General features: G+C 35.9%; 1 protein-coding gene across 1 annotated transcript; it reads left to right on the top strand.

The window, feature by feature from the left end:
- The first annotated feature begins 7,246 nt into the window (after nucleotides 1-7,246).
- On the top strand, nucleotides 7,247-11,345 carry LOC147291203 (putative purine permease 11). The gene is made up of 2 exons (XM_086237593.1): nucleotides 7,247-7,663; nucleotides 10,252-11,345. The coding sequence occupies exons 1-2, from the start codon at nucleotides 7,651-7,653 to the stop codon at nucleotides 11,343-11,345; spliced, it is 1,107 nt and encodes a 368-aa protein (XP_086093719.1). The 5' UTR covers nucleotides 7,247-7,650.
- The last annotated feature ends 808 nt before the right edge of the window (nucleotides 11,346-12,153 follow it).

The raw sequence follows: 12,153 nt of genomic DNA, 5'->3' as shown, positions 1-12,153 counted from the left end.
TGTGTTTGAAATAAGGAAATTACATTGAAGTCCTTCAGTTGAACTTCCTGTTAAACTAAAGTGGGCCACAAAGAATAGGGAAAAGTGTAATTGCCACTGTAATGAATAAAAGTTTAATCACTATTTTAGAACTTTATTGATTATAGCTCAATTAGTTCCATCTGGACCAATTTCACCACAAGAACTATTTGGAAGTACTTGAATTAATCTCAGCTTTTGTTTTTTTGGCCAATGAATGATATTCTTATTAAAAGAAAACAGAAACCTTACAAAGAGAACAACCCAAGAGGAAAAAAAAAACACACAAAAAAAAAAAAGGTAACCAAAACCAAAAGAAAGAACAAACAAGACATAGCAAAACAGAGAACAAACTAACACTACTGACTATAGCAAACACTAAACAGAGCAAAAATAAAACCACATCCTTATCCAAAAGAAGACCATCTGCAACCATTACTACTACTACTTTCTTCAGATCGAATAAAGCCAACCAACATAAGAAAAATTATGTACATGGAATTAATTAACACAAAAAATACATAGTTTAATATTGTTATAGAAAACATAAAGTGCAAAACCAGGAACAAATTAATTAAAGAATTCACATTCATATGTACAAAATCAAAATTACAAATTAATTTAAAAATTCAAGTTCAGATGCAATAGCAAACTAATTAATACATCAATTAGATCCATTAATGAATTGGCCTAGTAAAAAGAATGACAATTTTGCTATATATCATCACTCATCAGAAGCCACTCTACTAATTAAACCCTGCTAGTCTGCAGCCACTCTACAATGCAACCTTGATGGTAAAGATGTGAACGTGGCATACGAGTAGCCTCCGAACCAACCACAATCTCCTCCATACAAACCGAACAGGTTGTCGTCGAAGTCTCAACTCTCACCCTCCGCAACTTCTCGATCGATGATATATTGACTCGCCGGAACAAATGTAGGCTCACCTTGATCAAAATTCGGCACGCCTGAGCCGACAACACAAACATGAATCATGGCCTCCATATGAAGAACTTTGTGGCTGTTTATAACGACTCGACCCAAATTTCACGAGAAATTTAAATCCTTAATCCTTATTTATAATGACCATTTAGAGGCGTGATGAAAAGTTGAATTGTGAGATCCTATATTTTTCTTCAAAGATTTATTTTAAATATTCAAAGAATTTATTTGGAGGAATAAAAGGCTTTAGATTTAGTTATTTTATTTATTTATTTAAGTTTTAAATTGGGTTTGACCAAAAAGGTTGACTTTTATTTAAACAGGCTTTTGATTTAGAATTTGGGCTTGTTAGGAAGGTCTCGAGTTCATGAGCACGTAGACACGAACCGTGCATCAAACGAAGTTTCGGTTTAAGAATTTCGGACGACTAAAGTAGAGGGCATTTTAGACTTTTTGATTTAAGGACTTTTAAAATCACTTAAAGTAAAAAAAAATTTAAAAAAATCAGAATTTGTTTTTCTCTCTAGAATTTTCTACAAACTTCTCTCTCCTCTCTTATATTTTTTCTTCTCTCCCTGCACCTCACTCACTTTCTTTCTCCTTCTTTTCCTCGAGCCCACTCTCCCCCTTTCTTCTCTCACCGGCGCGGCCAGCTCTGGCCAACTTCCTGGCGACGGGTCCCTCTCGTCGTCGCCGACACCCCCTCCAAATTCCCCAATTCTCTCTCTCTCTCTCTCTCTCTGTGACTCTCTCTTCACTCTCCTTCACTGTGTGCAACCAGCAGCCGCCAGCAGCACCGACTACCTCCCGCCGACCTCGACCACCGGCGACCTCCCCCTTTGGCCGACCAGCTCAGCCCGGCCTTCCTCCAACCAACCCAGCCCCCTGCACGCCGGTTCTGCTCAGAAAAGCCACACAGACCGCCGACCTTCCTCTCCATTTTCAGTCGAATTTTCACCTCAAATCTTTGAGATTTTTGGTGGGTAATCCTTCATTTGATGTAAGATTTCTTTTTCCTATTGAATTCATGTTTAAATTGAGTTTTGTAGAAATGAAAAATTGGGGGTTTGATGCCATTTCGGGTTATCTTGGGTTTTCGGATTTGAGGGGTTGTTATGGTGTTGTCTAGGACAAATTTCGTCCCTTGGAGACTCAATAATTGTCTAGGACTGATCGAGAAAATTTGTGGGTTTGGTTGAAATTAAATTAAATTGGTTGATATTGGATTGGAAACAGTCACCTCGAGCGGCACACGCGGTGACTTCGAACCCTCACTACCTTTTTGCTACTGTAGGTTTATTTTAGGACGACTTTAGAGTTGGTTATTGATCTTAGTTAGGATGTTTTTGGTTAGGATGAGCCGGGGAGATTCCGGAATGTTTACGTAGGAGTTTTGTGTCTATGAGTAGGTGTGGGGAATCGTCTAGTTAGATTGAGAGTTGGGTGTGACGTAAGTTGAGCACACATTTACATTTAAGTGTCTTGAGTCGGAACTAATTGTATTCTTTGATTTTTTATTCTATAGGCGACACGGCTGTGACTCGTGACGATTCGGCGGAGGATCGAAGCTAGGGCTATCTCTGTGAGTGGACTTTTATTTTTTCAAAATGTTTATGAAAGTTTATAATTTAATTTATACTTATTTTCTAGTTATTGTTTGAGAAATAAGAATCTTTGAGTTGATGGTTTAATTCTTGGTGAGTTATGAAAATCATATCATTTCAATTATTCTATAATGTCGAGTTTATTTGGGGATTTGATGTTTAGATTGGAAAATGTTTGGCTTTTAAAACCATATACAAGTGGTTGTTTTAGCATAATATTTATATGTGATTTTTCTTGAATGAGGGGTTCTTGACATTTATTTCCACTCATCTTTATTATGTTTATAACTCATTTTATTCTTGGGCCTTCTATGAGAAAGATGGAAATTGGGGTTTATATCGACCCATTATTTCATTTTGAAAAGTTTCGAAAAAGGTTTTGGAAGTTGACATTCTAAGGAAAAGCTATGTTATTTGTTGAGTTGTTATCTTTCAAAATCCACTCTTGCAGTACCCTCCAGAATATCAGATTGGATAGGTCTTTGGGACCCATCACGTCACACATTTAGGCTTTGGGCTGTGTGCCGGGATGCTTTTGCTCTTTGGGGGCCACTCTGCGTGCACGTACGACCAGGATTACTTGCACGTGTTGGATTTTACTCCACGCTTATGTATGGCCAGGATATTGCCTGTGTGATAGGAATTCCTCACAGGTGTATGGCCAGGTTATTCAGGGAATAAGCATGATGGTAATTAAATGGTTATCTTCAAAAATTGTTAATTATGAAAGTGAGGAATTCTGTCGAATTTTATCAAGATTGCGGTTATGATGCTTTTATGGTTATTTTATTTTATTTTAGAAAGTTGTAATCTTAAGAAATTATATATTGTTTTATTGAATTTCTTAAGTTTAAATAAACTTTGTGGTTTTTAAAACTGGAGGATTTCAAAGAGTGACGTGAGGTCTTAGAGCTAAACGTGGTTTTGAAGGATTTTCTGAAACATGAAGTTTACCTTTGTTTTCGTTTCCATAAATCTATCCACTCACTGAGTTATCTCACATTTTCTCTATTTTTGTCTAAATTTTTTCCCCAGGTAGTAGCTTAATTTGGTGGAGGTCGAGCCAATCACGTCGAAACATTTACGTCTATTTCCTTACTCGGACCTTGTAGGTGCCAATTTAACTTTGTAAAAATCCTTTGTAATAGAATAGTGGCTCTGATAACCACATTTAAATTTTAAGATGACTTTCTTTGTAATTGTTGGGTCTGAGACCCTTTTTGGTTGTGGTAAAGGTGTTGATGTTTTAGAAGTGCTTTTACTGGTTTTGAAATTTTTGGGTTAGTCCATTTTCAGGGGAGGTTCTGCCGAATTTTCAGTAGAATTTTCTTTGATTTTAGATCCCACAGGACCTCTCCGGGTTTCAGGGTGGCATCTGGGGACGGTCTTGTCACTACTGGCATTATGTCTTCTTGCTATGGAAAAGACATATTGTATCCGCCATGGATGGATGCAACTGGGGCGGGTCGTCCAGGCTAGAAAGCTTGTCGATAATGGCAGCCCTTGATGACGTGGCATCATCGATATCCATATATGGTAAATAGGTCAAGTTCGAGTTGGTCCTCATCATAACGCACGTAGCAGTTTTCATCTTCTAGCATCATACTGTTATCCTCTTCATCCTCCTTAGAGGGCAGAACTGTAATGTTGGTTTGGTTTTGGCATATATGTAACATGATTTTTTGATAAAAAGTAAAATGGGAAATATGCATATATATATATATATATATACACACACAATACTAGTAAAATACCCCTCGTTTGGCATGTTCTTATATTGTGAATTAAGACTCTAAATCCAGACATGATTTCACCTTATAATTAATGATTCTAATATATGGACTATAGTTGACTAATTTATAAAAATTTTATTAAATGAGATATTTTCTAGTATTTAAATGGAAATTTGATTAGGCAAGACTAAAATTATGGCCCTTTATTTACATGTGCTTAGCTTTCTCTTAAATCTTCTTGGCTTCCTTTTCAATCTCTATCCCAAACTTTGTTTTCTTATCATAATGGATTTGGGAACTAGGGTTTAAAGGTTTAGTCTAGAAATCTATTAAAACATTGAAAATAGAAGGTTGAGAATCTTGGTTTTACTTGTCACTGGCTTCCTCTTCAATCTCCTTCGATTCTCTTTCCATATTTGGGAATTTTGTAGACTTTGAAGCTTAGAGACAAGTTGAGATGCAGAGAGACGAACGAAGGAGAAGGAAAAATGATGTATAAGACAAGAATGTTTATTTTTTTTCTTGGGTTCGACAATCTGATCTTATGTGAATTATCATATCATATCATATTAATTTTATTATTTTATTACAAATTTACAATACAAATAAATAAAATAATAAAGAGGCCTATTAATCCCACCATTAATAGGCCTAATTTTTTTTTCTTACAAATAGAGAGACAATAAGCCCAAATTGCTTGAACATTATATAAAAAGTCTTTTTTTTTTTTTTTTTATTGAACTAATGGGTTAAATATCTTATAAGAGGCCCTATACTAGGCCTTCAAGGTAATTGCTATGCTTCTGGCTATTTGGGGCTTTGCCTCTTATATTTATCAGAACTACCTTGATGATTCTAAGGCAAGAAGAAGACAGGCAGATGTTAGCGAATCAAACCATGATTCTTTACTTTGATATATTATTTAAAAATGCAGTAACTTTTCTTCTTGGATTATTTTTCATCAGCTACTCTTTTCGGCATTAATCAATGGCATATCACATACACATGTAAGCCATATTGTTTATTATTATTATTATTTTTTTTGGTAAAATGGCGGGCCAAAGCCCAAAGCCATACTGTTTATAATTACATTGGTTGTAGAAGTATTCTTGCCTTTAAAATTAGACATTTTTTACATTTTAACCGCTTGAATTTTAGAGTTGATCTTATTTCATCATTTTAAAAAAAATTGTGTCAAATTATTAACTAAATTAAAAATTTTATTGCAATGATCACTTTTGGCTCATTTTGTCTAAACTTGTGTTAAAAAAAAAAAAAAAAAAAAGGTGTTTTGGTTTTTTTCAAGTTCTTTAGAAAAAAAAAAAAAAGATTTTTTTACACTTTATCCATTTTGATTCAATAGAAAACTAACTTGAAAAGACTAAAACACCCTTGTTTTCAACAAAAATTTAGCAAAATGAGCAAGAGGTGGTACATTGCAATAAAGTTTTAATTCATATGGTAAATTGACATAAATTTTTTTAGGTAGTGAAGTGAGATCTGCCTCAAAATTCAGGTGGATAAAATATAATAAAGTCTTGAAATTATATTAGCTTTTCATGGGGCTTATATGGTCTTTTGAAGGGTTTCTAAGGAAAAAATTGTGAGGGTGTTGTTTGTTTGGAAGAATAAAATGAACTCGAAAGAAAAACTAGATGGTTACACGAGTTGGAGGAGAAAGGATGAGGAAGTATTGAGTTATGTTTTAAATGAACTTAATTACACAATTGGGCCTAAATAATAAAATGAAGTTAGAAAACCCCTTTCCTTGGGATCACTACTCCAAGTGAGACACAGTTCGTTGATATGTAGTGAACAATTAGCGTTGTGCTTCTCAAGAGATGTAGGATATCTCTAAAGGTGTACAATGGGCCTATTCATGCTTCGTGTCATATTCGGATCAACCCATTTAATAATCAGGCTGGGCCGACCTGACTTAATTATGTTAAACCTTAAGCCCAGCCTAGCCTATGGTCCGATCTATAATGGCTCGTGCCGGGTCGACCCAATTATTTATTTTAAAATTTTAATAATTGTTCAATAAAAATTATTAATTAATTTTTTTTTTAAGTTGTGACATCTTTTCAATAGAATTATAGGGAAATTAATACTTCACTTATAACGATTAGTTGTACAATTGAAATATTGCCACATGAAAAAAATAATTTTATAAACAAACATTATGATAATATGTTTTTTTAAAAATTGGCAATTAATAATGAATACTAGCTTTGGAATAGAATAATGCTATTAAAACATTGAAAATAGAAGGTTGAGAATCAGGGTTTTACTTGTCATTGGCTTCCTCTTCAATCTCCTTCGATTCTCTTTCCATATTTGGGAATTTTGTAGACTTTGAAGCTTAGAGACAAGTTGAGATGCAGAGAGACGAACGAAGGAGATGGGAAAAGGACGTATAAGACAAGATTTTTTTTTTTTTTTCTTGGGTTCGAGAATCTGATCTTATGTGAATGATCATATCATATCAAATTAATTTTATTATTTTATTACAAATTTACAATACAACATATTAATTTTCCAAATTGCAAAAACTTCTTCTCATCTCTCCGTGATATTAATCTTTGTTGATTCAATGATTCTTCCTGTTTTGGCTATGTAGCCTTTAAACACACAATTCATTCTTAGCACACAATTATACAAAAAGGTATTCATATAATCAATTGGTCATATGTATGATCGCCTAGCTAAACTAGTGCCACTCATATAATCAATTGGTTCCAAGTAATTAATTTTGTAATGTAGCACGCTATTTATACACGTAGCTTCTCTAAGTTAATTTATAATGTGAATTCGACCAATAACTACGTTCAGTTCATGTACGTAAGTAACAAATGTCATCCCAAAGTGTAACATAAAAGGGACAGATAATCATTAACCAAACCATATGGGCAAGGGGCTCTTTGGATTCTTTGGTGTAGGATCCTCTGCATGGGGGGTTCCAGGGTACACTCACTGAGCTTTACCTCCATGATAAATATATAGGCCATTCCTCCCCTGCCCAGCTTATCTCATTTCAAAGCTAAGCTAGCTAGCCTTTTTTGTACCATCATCCCTCATCATACCAATCTAACGATTCTCTTTTCTTACCTTGAACCTCGGCCCCTGTCTTTGAATCCTGAAACTGCTTTTAATTCTGGCAGATAAGGAAGGAAAATAAAAACCTTTGGGAATTTGTAATTGTACCCAACACAAACAAATAGTATTAGTGTAATTGTAATACCCACTTAAAACCCTCTCTGTCCAAAATTCCAATCTTAATATAGTGGTGGTCACCGTTTAGTGCGTTCTACACTTAAAAATCTTCCCTTCAGTCACGCCTGCCTCAAACAACATGCCACCGCCAGGTCTCTTTCTCGCTCTTTTTCTCTCTCTTGCTCTCTGTTTTTGGGTTTTGTTGTGTTGAATTTTAGTGGTTAAAGGAGAAGATTAGATATGGGTTTTGTTTGTTTCGATCAATATGTTGTTGGGTTTTCATCAGAATAATAAAAAATCCCAGGCTCCGTTTGGTTGCTGAGAAACTGTATGTATGGGAAGAAAAGAATATGCAGTCTTAAAATTTTGGGCACTCAATTTCAATTCAGCTGGTTACAATCAATCACTGACTCACTTTGAATCTTTTCACACACATATTCTTTCTTTATAGTATTTAGTTCCTTTGGTGGTTAATTACTGTTGGAATTTGAAAGTTTCAATTGGATTGGGATTTCTAGATTCTGAATTTCAATTGTTAATTACTGTTGTTTATTTATTTATTTATGTGTTTTTGGTGAATATTAATGCTTTTGACTAGTTAGTTATGATGATTCACATTGATATGGTCCCATTGCTGAACCATTTCTAGTAAATTTAGGCATGAATTTGTGGACCAATCTTCAGCATCTTCGTTTCCGACTTACCTTTTTGTGCTGAATATTTCAGTAGGCTTGTCGTTGCTTCAATGTGTATTTGATTGAAAACTATGCTATATGGACTCTGAACCTTTTAAATGTTTGATTAATTAATGCTTGGCCTCCTCCTCCCTTTAATATTAGAAAGAGGTGTATGCTTAAAAGCACCTTTGTACCTGCAGGAGAAGATAATGAAATTCAAGGATGCAAAATGAAATTTTCAAGCATGCTATTGTTACTTCTAGATATTGGTATCGTAATGCTTATTCATGATATATTTAATTTGAAGCGTGCATGCTATAGTCTGTTACATATAGTCTGTTACATCAAGGGATCAAAGGCTCCTGGCATGACCCTTTCATAGTTCTTTGGTATATATATGTGTAAGAGCACAAAAGCAATGACCAAATAAAAAGGCCTTTTTTGTTCTGTTTTTTAAAAAGGCTTATTATGATTTTTGCCCCCTGAACTATGATCCCATTCCTAATGTGCCCCCTGACTTATTAATTTTATCAATTTACCCCCTAACAGTTACAACGTTAGTCTAATGTACCCCTTCGTCCAATTTCCGTCTCAACTTCCGTCTATTTTGCTGATGTGGCAGGGTAAATTGGTCATTTCGACCTCCCTGGGACCCACCCCTTTAATTTAATACAAAACTTAAAATTTAAAACAAAAAAAAAATTTTAAACTCTAATATTTAGAAAAAAAAATAATAATAAAACAAAATAAAAAACCAAACCCACCATCCCAACCTGTGCCCAGAAACTCACCCCGATCAGAAACTCACCCACACCACCCTCTCCTCCCGATCAGCCACCTACACCAGCCCCACCACCATTCCCAGCCAATGACCCCCCTCTTTCCCTCTCTCTCTCTCTCTCTCTCTCTCTCTCTCTCTCTCTCTCTCTCTCTCTCTCTCTCTCTCTCTCCCTCTATTTTCCCCTCTCTAGATCTGCAAATTCAGCTTTGTCTTCTTTGTTTGGGAAGGGCGGCGAGGACTGATGTCTGGGCTTTGGTGGGTGGCCGTCGGAGGGGATGATGAAGGTGACGGTGAAGTTGTGGTGGTGGACAAGAGAGTTGGTGGGTGGGTGCGACAGTGGGGCTGGGTGGGTGGGTGGGTGCGACGGGGTTGGGTGGGAGGGGGGGTGTGATGGGGCTGGGAGGTTGGGTTTGGGGGGAGGTGCGACGGGGCCGAGAGGGGCTAGGTTGGGGTGGTGGGGGGGGGGGGGGAGGGAATTGCAGAAGAAAAAGAAGAAATAAGGAAGAAGGAGAAGAAGAAGAAAAGGTAGGGTTCGTGGGTAGGGGGGAGGGTTTTATTTTATTTTTTCTTTCATTTGTTTATGGCTGGAGAACTGGAGTCCAAATCATCCCAGTGGAAAAGGTGGGTTCCACTTCTTTTGGGTCTATGTGGCAAAATGAAGGGTGCTGATTGGTTTAGAGAGGTCGAAATGACCAATATGCCCTGCCAGGTCAGCAAAGCTAACGGAAATTATGACGGAATTGAGTCGAAGGGGCACATTAGAATAACGTTGAAACTGTTAGGTGGTAAATTGATAGAATTAAAAAGTAAGGGGGCATATTAGGAATGGAATCATAGTTCAGGGGCAAAATTGATAATAAGCCTTTTAAAAACGAACATTTTCAAGGTTTTTCTGTTCTGCTTTGTTTTGGGACAACTTGATAAACGCTTGCATATGTGTTTGCGATTGCAAGTAAAGAGATACAGGAAAACATTGAATCATTAGTAATTTCTATCAAATATTATTGGAGATTTATTTTGACTATAGGTGTGAGGAAACGAGGGTGTATCTTTCTTGCCTTTCAACCAATAAATTCAATCTAATTGTGCCTCTGACATTTACCTGGTCTATAAAAAGACTTGAAATGTAGAGAAAAATATCTGTATAGATGTTGCATTTTGTGTGTGCATGTTTCATAATTCCCCATAAGTTCAAATGCTTTTGTAATCTATTGTTTGCGATCATTTGCTGAACCCATAAGAAAACTAATCTGTGTACATGTGTGTATATATATGACTACAGACAGCCAAGAATCGATCTTATCCAAAGATGAAACTGTGATGGACCAAACACTATTTGTCAAACTTGGCCGCTGGCAATGGTGGTTTTTGGTGGCACTCAACATATTCTTCCTCGTTGTGGGGCAGGCTACTGCTGTTTTACTTGGGAGATTTTATTATGACAAGGGTGGTAATAGTAAGTGGATGGCTACGCTTGTCCAAACTGCAGCCTTCCCAGTCCTTCTCATCCCACTTTATTTTCTTCCTTCATCCAAAGATCAATCAACTTCTTCGACCGCACCTTCAATTGCAGTTCTTGCCTTGGTTTACTTCTCTCTTGGAGTGCTCATAGCTGGTGACAACATGTTGTATTCTGTCGGACTCTTGTACCTATCTGCCTCTACTTACTCCCTCATTTGTGCAACTCAATTAGCTTTCAATGCAGTTTTCTCCTACTTCATCAACTCTCAGAAGTTCACGGCATTGATTCTTAATTCAGTGATCATCCTGTCATTTTCCGCAGCTCTAATTGCTGTTAATGATGACTCCGATGGACCAGAAGGAGTCTCAAAGTGGAAACATATCATTGGCCTCATTTGCACCCTTGGAGCTTCTGCACTTTACTCCCTTCTGCTTTCCCTAATGCAGCTTACATTCCAAAAGGTTCTGAAAAAGGAAACTTTCTCTGTAGTTTTGGAAATGCAAATCTATACATCACTGGTTGCCAGTTGTGCTTCAACTGTGGGTCTTTTTGCAAGTGGGGAATGGAGGAGTTTGCACGGCGAAATGGAAAATTTCAGTACAGGCAGAGTTTCTTATGTGATGACTTTAGTCTGGATAGCTGTGGCTTGGCAAGTTTGTTCTGTTGGTGTTGTGGGTTTAATTTTCGTGGTGTCTTCTCTCTTCTCCAACGTAATTAGTACCCTCTCTTTGGCTGTTACTCCTATAGCTGCTGTGATAATTTTCCATGACAAGATGAATGGTGTCAAGGTAATTGCTATGCTTCTGGCTATTTGGGGCTTTGCCTCTTATATTTATCAGAACTACCTTGATGATTCTAAGACAAGAAGACGACAGGCAGATGTTACCGAATCAAACCATGATTCTCTACTTTGATATATTATTTAAAAATGCACAGCAACTTTTTCTTGGATTGTTTTTCATCAGCTACTCTTTTCGGCATTAATCAATGTTATTTCACATACACATGTAAGCCATATTGTTTATTATTATTATTATTATTATTATTTTTTTTTTTTGGTAAAATGGCGGGCCAAAGCCCAAGCAACTATTTATAATTAATTACATTGGTTGTAGAAGTATTCTTGCCTTTAAAATTAGACATTTTTTACATTTTACCTACTTCAATTTTAGGGTTGATCTCATGTCACCATTTTAAAAAAAAAAATTGTGTCAAATTATTACCTAAATTAAATCTTTATTGCAATGTATCACTTTTGACTCATTTTGTCTAAACTTGTGTTAAAAAAAAAAAAAAAGGTGTTTTGATTTTTTTCAAGTTGTTTAGAAAAAAAAAAGAAGATTTTTTTACACTTTATCCGTTTTGATTCAATAGAAAACTAACTTGAAAAGACTAAAATACCCTTGTTTTCAACAAAAATTTAGACAAAATGAGCAAGAGGTGGTACATTGCAATAAAGTTTTAATTCAGATGGTAAATTGACACAATTTTTTTTAGGTAGTGAAGTGAGATCCGCCTCAAAATTCAGGTGAAAAAAATATAATAAAGTCTTGAAATTATATTAGCTTTCATGGGGCTTATATGGTCTTTTGAAGGGTTTCTAGGGAGAATATACTGAGGGTGTTGTTTGTTTGGAAGAATAAAATGAACTCGAAAGAAAAACTAGATGGTTACACGAGTTGGAGGAGAAAGGATGAGGAAGTATTGAGTTATGTTTTAAAT

This window comes from Dryas octopetala, chromosome 3 (genome assembly GCF_963921425.1).
Source record: "Dryas octopetala chromosome 3, drDryOcto1.1, whole genome shotgun sequence".
Taxonomy (NCBI): domain Eukaryota; kingdom Viridiplantae; phylum Streptophyta; class Magnoliopsida; order Rosales; family Rosaceae; genus Dryas; species Dryas octopetala.
Note: the sequence above shows the minus strand (reverse complement) of the source record. Positions and strands in the feature narration are given on the sequence as shown.